General features: G+C 31.8%; 2 protein-coding genes across 3 annotated transcripts; both read right to left on the bottom strand.

The window, feature by feature from the left end:
• Positions 1 to 3,615: 3,615 nt before the first annotated feature.
• On the bottom strand, positions 3,616 to 6,500 carry EXO70E1 (exocyst subunit exo70 family protein E1). Of its 2 annotated transcripts, none has more exons than XM_028072323.2 (2): positions 6,201 to 6,500; positions 3,616 to 6,061 (listed from the first exon to the last, which is right to left on the bottom strand). In XM_028072323.2, the coding sequence occupies exon 2, from the start codon at positions 5,856 to 5,858 to the stop codon at positions 3,807 to 3,809; it is 2,052 nt and encodes a 683-aa protein (XP_027928124.2). In that variant the 5' UTR covers positions 5,859 to 6,061; positions 6,201 to 6,500; the 3' UTR covers positions 3,616 to 3,806. The 2 variants fall into 2 exon arrangements, with proteins under 2 accessions (XP_027928124.2, XP_027928123.2); XM_028072322.2 differs by having other exon boundaries at positions 3,616 to 6,038; positions 6,201 to 6,499.
• Positions 6,501 to 9,153: 2,653 nt separating this feature from the next.
• SCPL25 (serine carboxypeptidase-like 25) lies at positions 9,154 to 14,693 on the bottom strand. Its single transcript, XM_028070302.2, has 8 exons — positions 14,332 to 14,693; positions 12,514 to 12,717; positions 11,712 to 11,887; positions 11,345 to 11,629; positions 10,853 to 10,983; positions 10,660 to 10,755; positions 10,276 to 10,381; positions 9,154 to 9,494 (listed from the first exon to the last, which is right to left on the bottom strand). The coding sequence occupies exons 1-8, from the start codon at positions 14,588 to 14,590 to the stop codon at positions 9,351 to 9,353; spliced, it is 1,401 nt and encodes a 466-aa protein (XP_027926103.1). The 5' UTR covers positions 14,591 to 14,693; the 3' UTR covers positions 9,154 to 9,350.
• Between the last annotated feature and the right edge of the window lie 8,500 nt (positions 14,694 to 23,193).

Genomic DNA, 23,193 nt, shown 5'->3' with positions numbered 1-23,193 from the left:
ACACACCGTAACTCACCTTTCAATGAGCTTCTGCTTCACAACAGCAAACAACCAAACACCAGTGTTGCACCATTTTAAAATGAGTGAGAGCTGTGGTGGAGAAGAATCTGGTCAGAGGAATCTTTCACGAATCTTTGCAGAGACACGTATGGCAAAGGACGAATATTGCCGGTCCAAGTACTGCATCGGAAAATAAAAACGAGGGCTTTTTAGTAAAATGTCCATTGATACTCGCTAATCTTCTGCGTATACCGTGGATGAAAAAATCGGTGTATCCCTCAAATCAGTCGTCCCATATCGGCTCATATCACTGCAATGGAACACAATGTTAAATTGAATCTGCGTTCCCTTATTTCCTTCAACAGTAAATTCCATCCAAGAGAACAGGTCCTTAAAGTTCATTTTCAACAAGTTGCAAATAGTATGACAATTTTTTTTTTTTTTATATATGTATTGCAGTATTTTTCATATTTTATTCATATGAATAAAATATGAATAAAATAGTTATGATAATATTCTCAACTTTATTTTTGTTGAAAGAAGAATTAATGTCATGACGAAGTGGGGACTGAAGCCATCTCCACCTCGAATGAATGTCCGCCACTAGTGTTGAGAAACTTTTTCTTTAAGAGCCAAAACAAATTTCATTTAAGAGATAAATATTATCCATACTATTCTCATTCTTCTCACCAACCAACCCATGGTGCTGCCACTGGTGGGTCCCAAAATTATGAGGCAACACTTCTGTAACCCAACTCATTTGTAATAGGTTTGACATGTTCTATGATAACAATTAATATTACTAATATTTTTCATGTCACAGTGTTTGATGACACAGTTAATGGTTCAAGTAAGATCATACAACTATATCTAATTAATCTAATTTAAGAATACCACAAATATATATGTAAAGTTGGTCCATGATTCATGAATTATTAGTCATAATCCACTTCTGAATAAGTTCTTTTTCTGTAGAACATTAAATAAATGAGGGTAAAAAAAAGTTGTCTCGACTTGAAGACCAAATTCTACCTAAACTTAAATTTGAGTCAAGTTAACTTCAATCATAGATTGAATTAAATGGAAAAATTACAAAGAAATAGTAAAATAAACAAAAATATTTTGTGACTCGTTCAATTATATTTTATTAAATTAAATTTTAAATTAGATCAAAATCAACCAAATGAGAACACTAAATATCAACACACATTTGCTTGTCTATTACGTTTATTTTAAGCTTGACCTGTCCCATTTTCAATTCGCAATAATGGTATTCCACGTAGAAACTCCTAAAAATCAGTGATGTATTATTTTTATCTGTTACAAGTGAAATTCATTACACCAGAATAGAGGCTGTAGATGGTAGATGGTAGATGTTGAAGTTTGTTTTGACTCATTCCATATCAGAACAATACATTATTTCTTTTGTTAGAAATTTAAGTGAGTTTAAGTCCAACATTAGATAAAAATGAGAAAATAAAGTATTATAAAAGAATAAAGATTCATAAATCTATTGTCTTAATATTTTAGATTAAAAGTGGTGTTAATGTCTTATGTGATTGGACTCAGATCTCATTGATATTTATTCTTTTATGTGAAACGTCCTCTGTAAAACCTAACAATTTTACCCTAGAGCGAGTAAATACTATTAAGATGGTTCATGTGTACCAGTAGCTCCTGAAAATGAAATTGAGACTCAAATCCCTAGAGTTTGGACAATTTCTGACCCAATATTGATTGTTGCCACTTGATGATATAGAATTAACCAATTGAATTTGAAGATTGGTTTTCAATTCAACAAACTCTGATGAAGTGATCCAATGAAGGATACCACGTGGCATTATTTTGTCAAGCATTAGAAATTGTTGAAGATTCAATGTACTCTGGACAACCATATTACTTAATTGTTCCATGTGTTTCATTTCTCAGTGATTTTACTTCAGGTCTTTGTCTATAAAGTTCTATTTTGTTTGGTTGAATTCATCACATCCTTATTCTGGTCCCAATTCAGCTTACTGTTGAAGTACTTTTCTTTTTTCTTATTAAATTTTCTGTTGAGCTGATGAATTCTGAAAAATCTTTGGTTTCTGATGATTTAGTAGTAGTAACCCTTACAATTTAGGACAACTTTTATTCATTTCTTTAAATATACATAATTTGAAGTAATTATTAAATGAATAAGCTGATTGAATTATCTTAATCATAGTTTTTACTAACACTTTCTTTTTGCATAATAATTTACACCTAAAAAAAGATATAACTGTGAAAAATAGGACTTTTCTACTTAGAAATTACAAGAACAGGAGGCCATAAATTTGCCGACTGTGAATGCTCAAGATTCAGCCACAAACAAGTATAAATTATTTGGGGTGAAGGATCATGGTTGGGATTGTAGTAACTACTAAGAATTTCTTGAAGCTTTAAAAAATACTTTGAATCATAGCTCAGATCACAAAACATTCAATGTCTACGTAATGCATATTTTTCAAAAAAGGGATTCCTTGGCATAGTGTTTGGTCAAAGGGAGAGGATATTTCGTTACTCAAAAGAACAACTAAATTTCTAGTCTTCAAACAATAAAATAAGGCCAGCAAAAAAGACCCTTTAACATTTTCTCATTTGTTCATTCTCATTCAAAACCCCTTTTTCTTTGAAGATTTTCCACAAGAGAAGAAAGATTGGTTGTTGCTTGTGGTAAGCCCTTGGTGGGTGCTTCCTCTCTGTGCATTAATTTATTCCCTTTAAGTTTTGGAGGGCATGAAGGGAACTTATTATCTTCATGATTCACATGGCATGATAAAAAAGAGTTAGGTCCAAATTCAATTTTCCATTTAAAATATTGACCAATGATGTGACTATTGGCCATTCAGGACCCTCCCAAGATTTCAAGTTGCTCAAGTAAGTGTCTCTTTCAGTTAATAGGGTTACACTTCCAGGGGAAAAGACCAAGTGCTCTTCACCAATTTCTTAAATACCAGTTTTTGACTCTTTGAACTCTTCTTAAACAATAAAGTCCATCTAATTACTTTTATGCAAAATTTCTCATTTTAGAATTCATTAAAAAATAATTTTTAAGTTTTTTTTTTCCCTAGAACTGTCTGCTTCATCTCCTTGAGAAGAAATCCACAATATCTTACACCTGATAATGATGGCACTGCAATTAGTAACTAATTGTTTTTGCAGGCCGTCTGGTGAATGCATCTGGCATGAAAATCGCAAGTTGACTTCAAATGTCTTCATTCCATATAATGACACCAGCTACAGGTCAGATTTATAATATATCTTTATTCTTATCAAGAGCCATTTCAAATGCTATTTCTAGATTTTGACCACAAAAGATTTCTTTGATGACCATTCACTGGAGTCAAAGTGCTTACCAAGTATCTCAATTGGTTTATGGTCTTGTATGCCTCAATAAACATAACCTAAAATTCTATGCAAGTTATAACCGTGCTAAGGTGTGGTGGGAATTGAATTACCAGAGAATTTCAATATTATAGAACCATGTTCTTCATTATAGCCAGATATTACTCCATCCTTTTAGATTTATTGCATGTGTTGAACACATAGATGAACTTCAGGAGAAAGAAAACATGAGGATATGGTATTACTCTATTTTGGAATCAAATCAAATTTAAGTAAATCAAAAGAATAATACATTGCAAAATGGCCAATGAAGCTCTTACAATCATTAAATATAATACACACTAAGTGGGACAATAAGGTTTTGACATGGACCCTAAACTGTTTATGAACACATACAAGCCTGTAAAGAGAACAGGATTATTCTTGCCTATCTGCTATCACTACCTTCTATGAGGATTTTGCAACCACTTTTGAGATCCTTCAAAGAAATCCAAAAGGAAGTTTTCTAAATCATCAGCACTGTACTTAATGATTTTGTCACTTATGTGAGTGTTATGCCTTCCAACAAAAGTTCTATAAGCTTGGATTACTTTGAGAGATATAGAAATCCTTAAATCTTCGCGAAGCTGAATATCTGGGATAAGCCAAGCTGTCTGGATCCTGTAAACATCCTCAAAGCCAAGGTAGAAGCTTCGTAGCCTCTCTTTAAGAAGACTTTTTGAGACCGAACTTGTACCCGGAACAAAAATCCCTTCATCCTTTAGTAAGAAAAGAATGGAACTCCAACTAGCCCTCTCATACTTCATTGCATGCTGCTGAAACTTCCAATTGCGCTTTCGAATCCATTCATCTCCAAATACCAGCCTGAGTTCAGACCCCTTCACCTTTTCAGCCATATAATGCAGGTTGTTCATCAAGAACAAGTGCTGCAAGGAGACTTCTTTGTACAACTTAGACTTCTCTTCGAGGTTGCTTTCCAAGATAGATGCGAGTGATCGAAAGTGAAGGGCCATTGAGGAAACTCTACATGGAGATCCCTGGCTTCTGCTATCTTCTTCTGTACCAGGGCTCATGTCAGGTGACAGCGAAATGGATTTCTCCTCTTCCTGGTCCTTCAGAAGTAGATTGAGTATGTCACTGTAGTCTGTAAGGGTTCTGAGATAATTCATAACATATTTGGTTAAAGGATGTATCCCACCACCAACAAAAGGGGTTGATGATACATTTGTTGCAATGGCATTTTCAAATTCAAAAAATGTTGCCCTCACACAATCGCCTAGTCTCTTCAGAACTTCATGACATTCAATTTTAACCGAGGAACCAACCTCATCTGTGTACAAAGCATCAATGTCTGGCATAAGGTCTTGCAGAACCTCGTACATGTCAAGAACACGGAACAATTTCTCAGGTTGGTGAGGGCCAATGGACATGGCTTCACCGAAATTCAGAAGCTGCAATATCGAAGCCTTAGATGCATCAACAAAACAAGATAGACCAACAGGCTCACCCTCCCCAAAAATCTGGTCACTAAGCCACCTCTCACTTGCAAGATACACCCTAACAAAGATTTTGACAGCCCAAATCCATCTTTTGATTTTGGAATTCAAAGTACCCCACTCCATTTTCAGAACGTCCTCGATGCTGAGCCTTTCCATTTCAAGAATGAAGAGGCACTCATCTAGGGCATCCCTCCGGACAATGATATAAGCATTGGAACATTCCTGGCAATAATTTGAAGCAAAAAGTAAGTTTGCAATACACCTGAGATCCGGGATCACGGCCGGATGAACCAAATCAATGATATGCTCCTCTGACGCTCTGCTGACACTATCTCTTTGAAGTGATTCCTCAACTGATTCATCACCTATAGAGATTATGGAGTTCTCATCAACAGCATCTTCCTCACTGGAACGAAAAGAAACATATTCAGGCTCAAAAGGTTGCCTGTTCTGGATAAGCAAGTTCCTGAATTCTTCTTCAAGGCGTGCCATAGCAGTTTGAAGAACACTATAGGCCCTCTGCATAAACTCGTACTCTTGATCCTCTTTCCTCAAATGCAAACTTTCCAACTTCTCAATCAACCTGCGGGCCTCGTTAGCAGCATTCAGATACTCAGATGCTTCTTCAGTTCCCAAATCCCAAATCATGGACTGATCCTCTTCCCATCTCATAATTTTCTCCTGAATCACATTAAGTCTTTCTTCAATAGCACTAAGACCCTCATCATCATCATCATCATCATCATCATCATCATCAGCACCACCATCATGATCATCACCGCCCTCCCCTCCTTGTCCTTGTTTTCCCTCCTCCTTCTCACTAGGTACGGACATGGAGGACAATCTAGTCCCAAGATCTGCCAGAATTTTCTTGGCATCACTGGTAAGGGTCTTATTCGGCCCTAGTGCCTTCACAATATGCCTTACTGCAGCAATCAAGTTCTCCTCTCTTTCTAGCTCCCCAATCACAGACTCAGACTCCTCTACAGCCATTGAAAAACCCCACTTCAACAAACAACAATCACCAAAACCACTTCCAACCTTTTTGAACCCCAAAATCAAGCTCAACACTTCCTTCTCCACAATCCTCCAATACACCCACTTCAACGATTTCTCACCAACCAAATTCAACACCAAAAGTTCATGTGGCCAAGATGAAAATCCTCCTTCTGCCTGCAGAAACCCCCAAAACAAAACTAACTTTTATCATAAATACAGAACAAAACCCATAACAAAACCAGAAAAATAAAGATATTGCAACCCCCAGATGAACCAGGAAGCATAACAACAGGATAATTATAAAACAAGAAAATGGAACACACAAAAAAAAATTACCTTTATTTCCCTCCTTGATATGAGGAACACCCAACAAAAATCTGAGTGAAGAAGAAGCAGGAGAATTGAACGGTGAGCAAGATCTGGAAGGACAGAAGAAGTATCAAAAGCACTGAACGCTCTATTTTGACTTTTATGAAGGCAAACACAGTTGTGTTAATATGGAGAAAGTGAAGGAGAAGAAAGAGCTCTTTTAGGAGCTTTAAAAAGATAAAATAAATATAATAATAATAGTAATGACAATGATAATATGAAAAATATTGGCGTGGCTGCGATTTCTATGACCAATCTCGAATTCGTTTTCTTTCTACTGCTTGTTACTACCAATTACGATCTATCCTTAAAATATTGAAATTTTTCGTACTGGTCCTTGTTCTGGTTGGTATGTACGACTCGCACCTTTTTTTTTAAAAATATTTTTCTTTTCTTAATTATTTGAGCTCCCTTAATTTTTTTATATGGTGTGGATTTTGACGTATAAAAAGCTGAGATCTATAAATATTCTTTTAATCCATCCAAATACCTTTTGAAAAAGACAAAATTACACGGAACTATAAAACAATAAAACAGACAATAACTAAAATTGATGTCAGAAGAACAGATATACTTTGGAAAAGCGTATATGATTTAGATATGTGTTCTATTGTGTATACAAGTGACAATTAGTGAATTTATTTTTAAAATAAGCAAATAAATAAAAAGTGATTTTCATCTTGAAATATTATTATGATGAGACACCTTCTTTTCATTAAGAAAACAGAATGTAGTTATAAATTCAATAAATATTTTGAAATAAAATAACCCGTTGAAAGAAACATATTTGGAGGAGCTATTTTAGAACTTATATAAACTTTGTTCACATGATGATGTATTCTAAATTAATTAGGTTCATGCAAGAGTTTCTTCTTCTACTGTTATGCTTTTGACTTGTTGGACCCTTGTCTTTTTCCTTTGGTGGAGTTTTTCTTCCTTTTTCTGGTGCCAACTTTGTTTACTACAAACTTTTTATTAGATTTGGACAAATTTCTTAATAATACGAAAAAAAACTGTGTATTTTTGTTATTATATTGAAGCAAATACTGAGACGTACACATTCATGTCTCCAGATAGTGTTTTCTTTTTGAAAAAAAGAGAAAAGTTATAAACATAATAATATTTAAAATCGTTGAGAAAGGGAATTTGGTAGTGATAACAACAGTGTTAGAGATGTGATGGTGAATAATTTGGACGGCAGAAACTTAATTAAGAATAGACAGACAATAAAAAAGGTGGTATTATTTTAGTTTGATATATAAAGTGTAAACCATGACTCACATCATCACAAAATTAGTTCACATCTGGGCTCCATTGCTGCTTTTTCAGGTTCTTTCACGACAATTTCCTTCTCCACTGTTCTCTAAATCGAATGAAAATAAGCACAAAATGGCCTTTGATTCACACCAAAAGTAGAAAGAAAGTTATTTGGTCAATACGTGGTTTTCATAAAGTCCTGCAATTACAACAAAGAAGCATATTTGTGGTGTTGTTGTAGAGCAATAATAACACTTCCTTGATTCCACACTTCAATTTTAGCAGCAAATAGAAAGAAGAGAGTTAGAGATGATAGTGTTAACTTACTTTATTTTATTTGAAGTCATTTATGGAGAAAGTTATATGTTATCACTTACAATGGTTTTTGTATTGCATTGTAGAGTTTTTCACCGAATAGCACATATTGATTACAAAGTTACTTATATAGCATATCATGCTAAATATTTACATACATAGTTTACTTTTCAAAAATTGAATTCTAAATTACGATTGGAAAGAAACTCATTATTTTATATTTTGTATTGGAAATAATATTAATTTCTGACGTAAAATTATAGTTTTAGTATAAATTTTTAATTTTATTAATTTTGTTTGGATTTTCTTAATATCTTTATTAACTATAGAAGGAAAATTAATAATTATCATATATATAATGCGTGTTTGTGGTGTGGGTTAACAAAAAGCTAATATCGTCAAAGAAACTTGTAGACATTTAGAATCGATTAACCCTAAACCCTTGAAATGCAAGCAAATTGTCAGTGTTAGAAAATTCTTGAAACAAATATCTATTTTTGTTTCTCATTCCAATCATGTTTTAACAATCAACCATGATTAATTGACTAATATTTTCTTCCATTACATGCGTGTTTGTTTTGATGTGTTTTGTAGTTTGATGCGTGGAAAACAAGTTACGATGATAATCATTGTAATTTGACATAACTTTTTTTTATCACACATGCTTATTAGATGTAATTTTCAAACACCCACAAAGACCCTAGACAAAGAGACCAATTATTTGTAAGAATAAATGTACAATAATCACACAATTTAGGAAATGAAAAGAACATGATTTAATTAGTGACGACAACATACAAAGAATCATCATTAAACGATACGTGAAGAGTTTTAGAAGCACCTTCTAGACCCTTCACAAAATTTCTATACAAGGAGCAATAAAATTCGAAAGTTGACCCGACATCTATGGTAAACATTTTACTTCATTATCTTTTATATAGTCAAAATGTATAGTTAATAAAAAACGTGGCACTTGTCTCCAACATTAGGTACCTTAATTTTGCAGAAAAACGAAAATGATGCAAGGAATGAAGGAAAGTCTCTCTTGTGTCAAACATGGTATGCCATAACATATTGTTTAATTATCTAATTCAAATTGTAGGACCATATTAATGTGCTTGCCAATAAGAGAATATGGTACCAATTCTTAAATCTTTGGATAACATTCCCACCATGTCTTTTGTATTTTTTAACATTTTCCTTGACCTATTAATACGTAAACTAGACATGCCCTGTTTTTAACTTCTTTGTTTCGGTTTACTTAATAAGCCTTGTTTGGATACAAATTAGATAAGTTTTGAAGAAATTTTCTGTTAAAAATATAGAAGTTATTTCACTACAAAAAAAAAAAAATACAAATTTCAGTTAATTTGTTGACAACGAAAAATGTCACATTTGTTCAGAACGATAACAAGACAATAGAAATTAGCATCTCTGACTTTTACACTTGTTTTTTTCTCTCTCTCTCTCTCTTTTTTTTTTACCTTTGTCATTCTTTTCTTTTTGTCACCCCATTTTCCCTTAATAACATTATATTTTGCTGGTTTATGACTTGGGAAGAGGCTTTCCTGCAAGGAATGATGTGAATAATTGAAGTGCTGCTCTTGGCTTGAATAGAGGCACTTCATGCCCTGCTCCTCTCACTGTTGCAAATGTTACTCCTTCGTACACCTCTGTCCACCCTCCAACCTTCACATAGACACCACAAAATTTCCCTCACTTTCTAAATTCCACAGTTTACATGTCAATTGAATTTTCCATTTTCATTCAAAACAAAAAAAATACACCCATATATTATATACAGAAAAACTTGCATTCACTTCGTACTGTATCCTCTTAAATGACACTCATAATTTAAATGTGGATATATACATATCAAAGTATCCACATGCATCCTTTAAGGATTCACCTGTGCATCACATGTGATGAGAAATTGCAGTGAACATGATAGTTTGAGAACTCTATTTACTGTGTATATATAATATAGCAGTAGCTCTTGCCTCAACATAATTGCTGCTTTTTTAGTTTTGGGCCAAAGTGTAGGTTTGCTCAACAATGGAGGATGAAACTTAAGTAGGGGCTAGAAGCTGTAGGTAAATGTTGGTAAAGGAACATTTTCAAATAATGATTGAAGGTAGGACAAGGACCTTCACACTTTAAAGTTCACCGTTTGGCCTCAGGTGAAGGTTGATTTTGAAACAACACACACCAGAAATGTTTAATTAACTACCCTAGGGTGCAAGAGCATTAATCTATAGTTGACTATTTCTTTGTCATAATTAAGCTTCATTATCCACTCTAATAAAGTTTCGTTTTCATGTGCAGAAGTGTCCCATTGGAGACTCATTATAAACCCTAGCTAGATAGGTAATAGCAGTAAAACAGCGTAACACATATGGCAATAACTGCTAAGTAGTAATTACTCATAAATGTATATGAGAGAGGAAGAACAGTTTTGAAACACACTTACCTGATTCTTGACATACCAAGGATACCATGGTATTTTAGTTGACAACTTAAGCTGTGCAAGGGCATATCTTGTTGCTGTGACAGGCACCACTGAGTCCACGTCCCCACTGTATTAGCAAAAAGTGTCAAACATAATTCATAATCATCTAACCATTAATCTTTCACTTGATCATTTCTTGCCAACTGCACTATCTCGTGTGAGAGAAAAACTTAGGCACGGTTCTTTAGATGTTCTTGATCCTGTTCTCTAGTCAAAACTTCAAAATTAATGTTTCAATCTAATAACTTATTTTAACTTTTAATATAAACTTTAGTTCAATAGAAGTGAAACTCCGGTTCTAAGATAAAAACGATATACTTGAACTATATGCATTTCAAAACCAACCTGAACACCCAAACTCTTATTCCGTGAGCTATCAACTCTCTATAAATGGGAAGAACAGATACCTCTGTATCATTCCAGTTCCGATTCAAAACCTCACTGCACCAAATAAAAACCAACACAATCATCAATTTAAACCCTTTTTATATAATTGCGATAACTTCAACCTTTCATAAAGTCTACAGCACAAACTTACCTGCAAGCAGTCCACTTATAAGGGATTCTAGTTGTGTTAGCGTGGAGGGCTTTCTGAACATCAGGCCTGTTGTAGTAAATCTCTGCATACTTTTCTGTACATGGATCATAGCCAGACCAATGCCTAAAAGCCTGTGAATACATAAATTTTCCATAAGCTCCTATGAACAAGATTATGTGTCATATATACAGAAAGAAACAATATCATACGATAAAGTTAATGTCAACTATTCAAAGACTAATTCTATCAGTGCATAAAACTCATTTAAGATAATGACATCTTTATCTGCTCTTCACACAAACAGAGTTGAAAATCAAATCTCTAATCAAATATTTAAAGGGGATAGTTAGTTATTTATCAGGGTATGTTGATCTCATGTATTGAACACTAAGATGTTTCTTCTAAAAAGATGTGATGTGACTAGACAGAATTATGAAGAAAATGATTACACTGGGAGGGAGAATATTGTAGTAGTGAAAATTAAAGTGATACCTTATGGGGTCGGTGAGGTAAGCGCATGGTGTGGCGGGTGGGAGAGGTACTACCATCAGAGTTGTTGCATGGAGGAGCATAGATGTTGTACTGATCAATGTTACAGAATTCTTGATCCATGGCATAGCTATACACTGATTCACACTCATCAGATTCCTTCTGCCGGTGAAAATCACATGTACTCATCAATTGCCGGTAAGTCTGGTCCGAGATCATAGCATGGCTCCACCAATATGTCACTGTCCCCAAGTTATCATAGTAGTTGTCTGTCACTGCATTTCCTACCTGCATTGCATTTTTTCATATATATCATTAACCATACCTCATTCAATATACTAAATTTCATTTCAAGTTTCAACTCACTAACCATTATGCCTTTCAGATTGATGGGGTGCTTGCTTTTTGCGTTATAGTTCATGATTTCCTTAGCCAATTGAGGAACATAATGGCCCGCATAGCTCTCTCCGGTGATATAAAGTTCCCGGTGTTTGTAACGGGGGAACCGTTCCAGCCACTGGAGGACAAATTCCAGAGAGTCTTGAGCTGAACAGTGAATTCAACACACATAACAGAATTCATTAGTCATTGATTAGAGAAATGATTAATCACTATATATTTATGAAGAGACGTTTAAGGGGAAACAAAGAAAATGAGTTGGTAGATATCATCATAACTTCGTATATGATTCGTTTTCGAGAGACCAACATTTTGTTGCTAATAAAGTCATCAAATGGATGTGAAAAGTGGTAAAGCTGAACTCTAGTCTCTAGGTGTTGTTTTCAGCTGAATCACGTTTTGGAAGTTTCAACTACGATGATGAGAAATTTTTGTACTGGAGCGAGTGGTGCAAGTACAATGTGGCTATGTTGATGAGGTACGTGGTTGGTCAATACATAAATTATTATATGTGATAAACGTGGACCACCAAAATTGGTCCATCATTATCAACTGGCAATTATGTTCGGGGACACACATATCAACTCATAATAATAATAACAAATAATAATAATGTTATAGAAGCAGTAATTAACATTTTCTCACCAGTTATATGACATGTACATCTTTATTATTTTCCATGGCCTACCAAGAAAATCATCACACTATAGGAAAAATATATGAAGCGTGAACGGTGGTGGCAATTAATGTGGATGGAGGGTTGTGGGACCTACCGGTGCGGTGGTCGCCGGTGTCAAGGAGGTCGGAGGAGCGGTTGGTGTAGGAAAAGCCGACGCCGGCCGGAGCTTCCAAGAACAAGAGGTTGGCCACAGTGTTCCATGAAAACTTGTTAGTGTATAGCCCAGAAGCTGTTTTGTTTATTCTAAATGGTCCAATTTCTTCAGATGCTCCATATGCCACTGATGAACATCCTGGACCTAATATACAACAAAATTGCAGTGTTAGAAAATGGATTTAGCAGAAAAAGAAAATTCCAAGATAAATAAATTGAGTTTACTGTAATATTTCTTTATCATGATGTTCAAACATTTCCTTATTCATTGATTATTTTGACCTTTATCTTTAACAAATCTGATTTCGATTATCATGTCTCAGAAAATTATGATAGAGTAATAATACATCCTCCTAAAATCTCCCTACTACTTGAGAAAAAAAATCTCTTCACTACTCTCTTTCTTTAAGATTTTTACAGATATAGATTTTGACCAAATTACCCTTATTTATGGTTTTACAGTTGTTTATATTATTTGTCCAACTACTTCATTTACACTCAATTTTCTATAAAATAGCATAGATGTTGGAGAAATATAAGATGCATCTAAAATTACTATAACATGTAAAAAGAAGTGCAGAATTAATAAAAGAGTTAGAAGGTATTGATTCTAAGTAGTAGTAGTAAAAGAAAAGGTTGATATTAGAAAGTGTTATGCATATGTTTCCTTATAAAGATGTGAGCATGAGTTGCTTAATGAGTTAGAAATTGAGTATGTTTTGGTGAGAAAGGATTTAATGAGATTAATTAAAGCTGAATTAAATGGTTAGATAGATATAAATGTGCATTACAGGGAGAGAAAGGTGTAGGCATTGTGCTAAACATAGGGTTGCATTGATGGTGTGGCAATGGCAGCTGACAAGTTGCATAACAGAACCTTAAATAATGGCTCAGAACCTATTTAATCATTAATGAGTCTGGTTTTTAGTTGCTTTCAAGCATTAAGTGCCATGCGTGTGTAAGTGTGCGTCTGTGTATGTATCTGTGATTCATACACAGAAAAAAGAAATAGAGAGAGAGAGAGAGAAAAAAAAGAGTGCAGAAGTTCACTGTGTGTACCATTCATCGTTAGTTAGGTCATCATTCCAAGCTATCCATTGCCATTTGCCAACCCACTCATGTGGGCTCTACCTACACTTTCTTTTGTTTCTTTCACGGTACAAAAATTCAATGCATTTCCACATCCAAATTTCATTTTTAAATTTTTCATTTTTTTCGTTTTCTCCCTCCGATTCAACACCCCAGAAATGCAATAAAAAGTGAGTAGTAACACGGAAAAAGAATAAATGTTTTCATTGAATTTCAAGTCAAACCAAGCTTACCCATCATAAGCGGTATTTAAGGAAAAGAAGTAAAACATCTCATTAATTAATGATGCACAGAAAAATATTTAAAGGGTTCAAAAAAATACAGTGGTATTTTGTACATTTCGTTGACTGGTATGTCGGTAGCAAAATAGTATTAGCTGTATTTTTGAACCCTTTGATAGCATTACCAAAAGCAAAAGATTGAAAATACCAAATGAGGAAAAGAAAACCAAAACCATTCTCTAATCAAGAGCCGATATAACAGTGACTTCAGCTATGTACAGAGCGTTACAGAACACAAAATTTGCATGCAATTGTTGTTCCTTAATCAAAGCGTGTTCTGGTGTGTAAGAAAGGATAGTAATTTTGGATCATCAAAATCACAGTGGTTGAGTGGTTTTTGTGGTAAGAAAGAGAAGAGGTTTGAATGGTTGGAAGATGTAACTTCTAACCTCCATTGAGCCAAATGACCAAAGGTTTGGTGAGAGGATTTTGTGCAGCTTCAGTGAGCCAGTAAAAGAGAGCTCTACCAGCAACCTTGTTGACAGTAACATAGCCAGAAAACTGCTGAAATGACACCTTAGGTTGTCCAGGAAGTGCCAAAATCCTATCAGCAGCTTCTCCTTCTTCTTCTGCTTTAGCACAAGAGGCTCCAACTGAGAGCATTACAACCCAAATGAAAACATGAGCAAAGATCTGTTTTTTCGCCATGGCGAGTGAAAATGAAGAAAAGGGTGTGAGGAAGAAGGAGCAAAAGAGCAAAAGAGAAAGGAAAAATGGTGGTTGTGTATGAGAGTGAGAGTGAAAAGAGTTAAGGGAAGGGGTGGATTAAATAGGAGAGAGAGAGGGGGAAGAGTGTCATGAGTGTCATAAACACTTTTGGCACTTTAGTTTTCGTTCAAAATACTATTTTGACCCTATTTTGTGTAGCTACTATACTAATTTTGGTTTATCTTATAACTAAAGAATGTCGATATAGAAACTGTAGAGGAAGAAAAAAATGTGTAAAGGTGTCAGTTGTTACACCTAGTTCATGTTAGGTAGGACTTAGGACTTTCAATAAAATCATTATATAGGATATATGGATCCACTGCCGTTGAAAATTGTTTAAAAAAAATAATTACAGGGACTGCAATTTCATCAAACACACAATTGATTCTTCCTTCATTAATTATACTTTTGGATCATGTTAATCAATGTCTTAAAGAGGATTAGTTAAGAATTTAATAAAATATTAAAAAAACATGTATTTTGTAATTGGTGCTGAGCTGAAGACACTGGTTAGCCTTAATTTTTTAAATTTTAATAAATATTTTTATACAAATAAGAATAATACGAGTGAAGATTACTAAAAATTCTTATATTACATAATTTTTTTTTTGCAAATTTATTAAAAAAATTTACAAGAAAATATTTTTTTTCTACCATTTTTTTAAAAATTTTAATTGACAGATAATTTCTTCGTGAGTAATCATATCCTACAAAATTATAAAATTTACAAGTATTTTTTATAAAATTTGTTATGAAAAGTGTTTTATACAAAATATTTTGTAAAAAAATCGGTAGAAATTTATTGTAATTTTTTTTCACAACAAAATTTGTAAGTATTTCTTATGAAAAAAATTTTAAAACAAAATTGGTAGGAAATATGAGTTTTTTTAGTAGAGGAAGTACCTAAAATTACTTTTAAATTGTAGGAGATGTTTATCAAACTCTATGTTAAAGTGACATTGATGCTGTGTTATTACTTCTGAATTTCTATTAAGTTTTTACATGTTGAGGAAATAAATAAATCAAATTTATCCAATTAAAATAAATATTAGATCAGACTTGTGAAAAAAAAAAGTAAGTGAATTAAACTTGTTAGGTATAACAGTGGCAAGAAAAAGAACCATAATTATTTTATGTAATCATGTTATTCTTTTTTCAACTATAATTTTTCATATACAACATTTCAATTTAAAGCTTTAATGAACAAATTGAAGTTCAATTTCATTCAAACTATTATCTTTTGTGTGATTAAGTGATGACTTAAATACTGTTTTGTTATGAATCTAAGAAAGGGGCCACCTTTTTGTTTTTTTATTAAAAAAAGATTGTATTTTAAGCATGAGATTGATGATTAGGAAAAGATTGAAAGGTGGGGTTGGTATTAATGGCATAAAAATGAAGCTAGGGATGAATGATTTTGATGGGTTTCTTGAATCTTATATATGTGAGTGGCTCACGCATGGTGTTTGGAAGAGACATTGAAAGTGCCCCTTTGAACCTCCATTAATTAAGCACAATAACTTTGACTACACCACCTTTGCCTCTATCTAATACTTACTATTCAATCTATTTTCTTCAATCTGGGTATTGTATACAAAAGTTAGAAAATATCTATTTTGTCTTCTACAGTACCCATAATTGAACAAATTATTGTATTTTATCTTGACATGTGGTATGAAGCCCGGATACATACACGTACTCGATACAACACGGACACAGAAATTAGGTTAAATTAAATAAACATAGAACACGAGACACGACATATATATACATATTAGTTTCAAACTTTTAACTAATACAAAAATCAATCTAATCTATCTATCTAATATTCAAAAAAAGTGAAAAATAGTAATCATATAATATTTTTTTCTTATTTTTATAATCATAATAGAAATTTATGTGATAAGTTTACAAATTTATGGGTTTTTTAGAAAATCATTGAATCTGTTGTTATTAACATTGTGTTTGAGTCGTGTCAAAAATAAAAAAAATGTCTTTCAAATTAAACACTTTACTGATAAGTGTGTCTTACAAGTATGTACATGTGTCGGTATCCAATACGTATCGGACACAGGACACACCGTTAATATGGTGTGTCCGGACTTCATAGCTTGTGGTACGTAGTTCATAATTAGAGTTTTTTAGGCTAATGATTTTGGAGTTCTCCATTGTAAAAGAAGAAATTGACAGAAGACGAAGAAGAAGAAGCATTTGCAAGGTTTAAAAGAAAATGAGAAATGGTGAGTGATAAGATTAAATGCTCTTACACTGTTCTGCCAATTAACTATGGATGCTCAGAGAGCAGAGGTGCTGTAAATGAACATGAGATGTCATTTACATTTTCTGAATCGAAAAGTGACTTCTCATTTTACCAAATTCATTCAACATTCACATGGGGAAACAGATTATAAAATAAGTGTTAGATAATTTCATAGGAGTGCTTAAATACAAGGGAAAGAATCCAATAAATCATTCAATGCAAGTATCACATTAAATTTTGGTTTTAATATATTTTTTTATTAGCAAGGTTTAATTAAGTTTTAGTTCTTGTAAATTTAAATATTTTTAGTTAGATTTTGATTAAATATTTTTTATTGTATTAAAATGTCCAAAAATTTAATATTTTTTAATTGAGTTATTAAAGGATGACACAATTATTTTATTTTGGAGTTAAGTAAAAAAAAATCACAAATTTAGACAATAGAGAAAAAAATCTTTTGAAACTAATTATTTTTATCAAAGTTCAAAGTTTCGTATCTTCACGTAGTTAGTTTGATTTTTATTTTAATATTTAATTTATAAAATAAAATAATAAACTTTTTATAAAAGTGATTTGGATTCTAGAACTTGGTTTGTTTTATTGTTCAAATTCATTTTTTCATATTGTAAAATCATATTGTCATGTCTACGTCAATAAACAGTGAGTTTTAATTAAAAAATATAAAAATTTTAGATACTTTATACAACATATTATTTTAACATAAATTTGATTGAAAGTTATGAAAAACTATAACTTAATTTTAAATCTTTATATATATATATATATATATATATATATATATATATATATATTCAATTAAAATATCAAGATGATTATATTCATTTTCCTCTTTCTCGATAAGTTTTAAATTAATTTGGAATTGGTAATGGTTTTTTTTTTTTTGTGACTTTTTGTGATGAGATGGAAGTTATGACGAGGTTTGTGAATGGTTGTAGTTCTGATTGATGGTGGTGAGTTCGATTCTACTAAGATGAAGGATTGATGATGTGTTTTTCATGTGGGAAGTGGAAGTTGTGATGGTTAAAACTGTGATTAAATATGAAGTGTCTTGAATTATTTGAGGAACTAGGAGATGAAATCTTCTAATTGTTTTTTGTGTTCGAAACAGGATGAATGAAAATTTTCCATTTTCAAATTTCTTTTAATTTAGTAACTAAAAAACAATCAAGTGACATGTCATGTCCAAACATATTTTTTATTTTTATTTTAATTTTTGTCATCAAATGCGTTACCTTATCCATGGCCTTGCTTATTTATGTTTGTGTTACAAAAAATGTAAAAGTTTACGATTAATATAAAAAAAAATTATTATTGATATAAGACAAGAAATGATTTTTACAAAAGGTGTGGTAATTGATATTTTCCATGATATGACTCGAATGAAAAAAAAAATGTTTTAATAAATTTCATATGAATTTCATTTATTGAAAGAATATATGTCAGAGCATAAAAAGAATAATAATTTAAATGAGTGAATAATACAGTTTTCTTCAACGTCCGCACAGTATATATGAGGACAATATCCTATTATTGCTCATAAAAACCTAATTTTAACGTCACAATTCCGTTGTTCATTGGGTAAAGGTATAAAGAAAATGTGTAGAGTGTAGTACAAATCTTGTATTAAACACCTCGAGTACTTGAGTAAATACGAATTTGTTTTAATATGAGATAATGCAAAAAATAAAAAAAAATGATTAAATTTTAGCATAGTTTATGGTGATGAGAAGAAGAAGGTGAAAAATGCAGAGTCACATGGTCCATATTGAATTAGGGGTTAAACTAGAAAAGATGGTGAAATAAGAAGAAACAGATATTCCATTTTGGTGAAAGTGAAGAATGATGGGCAACGAACGGAAATTGTCCTTTTATCTAATTAGAGGAGAGGCAAGAAAGATGAGAGAAAAAGGAAGAATTATTATGAACAGTTCTCTTGACGTGCACGCGAGGTATGGTGTGGGAATGAATCAGAGGTGCCATTCAACAATTTCTCAAAATAGAATGCTCCCACTGTCTCTCTTCCATCACAAGAACAAATCTATCAATCTTTCATAACTCCAAAATCTCTTCTCAGATGAAAAAAAAAAGATCCATTCACAGACTTAGAACCTCGTATAAAAATTATAAACAGATTCACCAACATTCCTGGATTTTACCTTCAACTCACCATTTAGTGGAAGAATCACCTTGTTATAGGTTGTTCCTTATTTTGAGCAAGAACTTTTTCCACACTCTCTCGTTATCAAGTGAGTTAAAATGCTATGTATTTGAATGTGTTGGGTTCTTTGATTTTACTAAGAGGATGAGATTTAAATCTAGCAGTCATGAACCAATCATATCAAAGAATTGATGTGATCTTTAACTTTAAACATTAGAATCTGTGAGTCTTTCTTTTTATAGATTATTTATTTTATAATTCCATTCAACGTCTATTACATTATATAAAATTTTCGTAATTATTCTAGTATTTTTATCAATAAATATAAATTTGTTGTTAAATTAGATTTTGTATTATTGATTGATTCTTATTATTGATGATTATTTTTGTTGGTAAATTTGTCTCTAAAATAAGTGGTAAATTTTCTATCAAAGTTTTATGAGATTATTTTGTACATTAAAAATACTTGTTGATCTCCTACCAAACATACAAAAAGTTAACTATAGTATAATGATTTTTAAGCAAGATTGTCCATTCCATGAAGAACAAATTCAATTAAAATAAATAACTATCTCAAATAGCATATATAGATAAATATTTATTTGATTTATCATTGATTGTTCTACTAAGTTTGCATAAAAGTAATGCATTAAAGGCGGAAAGTTTAGAAAAATTTAGTAAAAGAAACTGGGATTAAATTTCATCTATCTCACTTAATCTGGATAAATATGAATATACAACATCTGAATTTATCAATATTGATGCAACACCCAAAAATCATTTATACTGATTTCTCACGTCTAAAATTCATAAGATTAATCTCCTGAATATTGATTCCTCACATATTTAACAGATTAATCCAACATTATGATCAAAGGTTATAAGCAATTGATATATTGAAATTTATTCCTAACATCACAATACATCAAATATCATTATTCAAATCAAATTTTAAGAAATACTTTCCAATCAAATCTAAAATTCACAACCAAGAATCTATTGATCAGATATAATCAAACATTAATAACATAACAATAATACCAATATTGAGCAAAAATAGAAATGCATGCTATATATAAATATCACCATATTACATCCAAGTTTGATTTGATCACATTCAGTCCCAAGAGGGAAGAGATTTGCTACTCATGGCAGCCATTGAAATCCTAAGAGCTAAGAAGGAAACTCAAGAAAATAAAGACTCAGTGTTGTTCATCCTTCCAAAGCTCGTCCCAGATGATTTTTTCAAGTTCCCTTCCAACCTCCTTCCCTTCTGAACTCAGGGAATATATATACTGCACGAGGTCTCACTTAAGCTAGCTGAATCTCGCTTGGGTGAGATGTACTGCATGTTGAAGAAAGGTACTCTCGCTTAAGCGAAAATAGTCTCGCTTAAGTGAGAATGATGCATACTTCACTGTCTTATGCTTGAACTCTCGCTTGGACGAGAGTACTTTCCATGCATACTTCTATATTGTGACCTTAATGAAAGGTCACACATAAATTTATATAGATTCACACGTTATGGCCATAATAAAATATTTGTCATATAATTGAATGCATACATAATTTCTTAAAAACATGTAATAGTTCAAACAATCACATAATTTCACAGTGCACATCCAAAATCTCTTATAATTATCATACATTAGACACAATACTTTGGATGTCTTAGTGTATTTATTTAAATTTGAGACCATGCACATGTTATATCCACCCACACTTTTCAAGGGTTTTTGTTATATCCTGGCCACATCTCATACCACAGAGTATAATAGGATGAATCACTCATATATTCATTTAACCATGAATGTCACATATACCAATAAGGATCTCCTTTAACTCTCACCCTAAGTATATTTTTCTATGTGAATCCAATACTTAGTAGAGTTAGGATGGTCTCACTTTAATTCTCACGTCAAACATTACACACAACAAATCAAGAGTAGAGTTTCCACCTTTGGAACTACTACATTCTCAAATCAAATTATTCATATCAAACCACATTAAAAATACAACTACTTGAAAACACATACAACATTCACACCTCGTCATACACTACATTCTCATATAAAACTTAAATTATGACGCCATTTTATACATATATTTCCTATTTTCATCCAAACTCATCACATATCATCTAATTCAAGCTAAACATTTATAATATATCATTTATTTTCTATTGAATTAGCATAATAAGTACATCGAAGTGGTAAAAAATATTATTCTAACTATAGACCTCTAATCAAAGATTCCAACAATCAACATAAAATCATGTATCTATGTAATTGTTAAAATTTTAATTTGATGATTAACAAAACAAAAATCGTAATTTTCCGAGATAACTCAAAATTGAAAACAAAGCAACACTCAAACTAAGTAAATGGCACATGATGCTATAATACCTTAAAAAGACACTAATTTAGGGTGTGTTTGGATTGCGGTTAAAAAAATTAAGTTTATTTGAATAAAACCGAAAATCTCATTCAACGAACAAATTTTATAGATTTATTTTAAAAGCAATCTACATTTGAAACATCATTTATGACTTCAAAGTAAACTTATATCTGAATTTTCAAACTAAAAATCAAACATACAATCAAAAGTACATTATTATATATATATATATATATATATATATATATATATATATATATATATATATATATATATATATATATATATATATATTTTAATATTTTAAATAAAGCAGCTGAAAAATGTTGAAAGGACATAGAGAGGGCAGAAAAGGATGAAAAGCAAGTGGATAGATAGAGGTACTGGAATTGGAACTTGAGCTTTGCATAGCATAGGGACATAGTTAGGTCCATAATTAACCTCTTTCCTACCTAAATTCAAACCCATTCATTCAACACAATCCCATTTCTCACTGTCACATCTCTTCTCCCATAATTAATGCTCTCTTCTCTCTTCAAACTTCAAATTCCAAACTCCAATTTTTAATTCTCATCTCAAATTATTCATTCATCATCCAACATAAATCACTTTTCTCACATCTTATCACATCTTCTCAAATTTATACTACCATGCCAACTCTTGTTCAATCAAACTCATCATAACCTAATTATCATACATCTTATCACAACTCATTCACCACAAAAGCTGTTGAATACAAAACTACAAATGTTGGTTTGTGTGTGTGTGTTGGAATTTTCCTAGTAATCACAAACTGGTTTTAACCTAGTTCAAATTGGTTTATTAAATGTCATGTTGAGAATTCGTTGTCTTTAGCACAAAACTGGACATTAAAATGATCAAAATTGAAGTTGTTGCTGAATTTCATTTGACATATTTTTGGACACGTTTGCAGTGTGTTCTCACTGAAATTGTTCTGCGTTGTTTTGTGTATCTCTTGCTTCATAATAAGTTTTCTTCCAGAATTTGATATCTTATTTCTTTCTGAGTGACCAAACTCTGAAAATAGTACTATCACATGCTCAGATATCAATAAATGTACTACTAATGATTCTGCACACGTGTCCTTTCAACTGTCTCTCCTCACGCCAAGTATAAGATTCAACTACTATTATTCCATATTTTTCTAGCTGGGCTATTTCATTTCAGATTTTTTTTTTAAAAAATCACTTTATTTTAGTTTGCTTTTAAATAATAGTAAAATATAAAAAAAACGTATAAAAAAAAATCATCTTTACGAGAAAAAGTTATTTTGAAAGTCTCAAAATTAAAATACACGATCCTACAGTTTTAGGATTAGTGTGTAAATTTACCTAACACTATAACAATTTATAGTTTAGACCACACTAAAATAGACAACGGCTAAATAAATGTAGTCTAAACATATAATAAACAACATTTTTATAAATGATGTATAAATATCATGAAAGTCCATGATTATATAATTGTTGCTTTAAACTATGTGGACAAAACTAGTAAAAATGTGGTCTAAAAACATATGTAAGATATAAAATCAACATGTAAAATTGTTGTTTATTGTGAGAATTTTAAGCAACGGTTTTAAAAATATTGTCATACTAAAAACTGTTGTCTATTACCTATAGCTACACTCACCTATACCACGCTTAAAAAATTGTAATATAATCTTTAGATCACGGTTTTTATAAT

Source organism: Vigna unguiculata, chromosome 5 (assembly GCF_037176805.1).
Source record: "Vigna unguiculata cultivar grain cowpea cultivar isolate G323 ecotype 2 chromosome 5, ASM3717680v1, whole genome shotgun sequence".
Lineage (NCBI taxonomy): Eukaryota > Viridiplantae > Streptophyta > Magnoliopsida > Fabales > Fabaceae > Vigna > Vigna unguiculata.
This window is presented reverse-complemented; position numbering and strand designations above follow the sequence as displayed.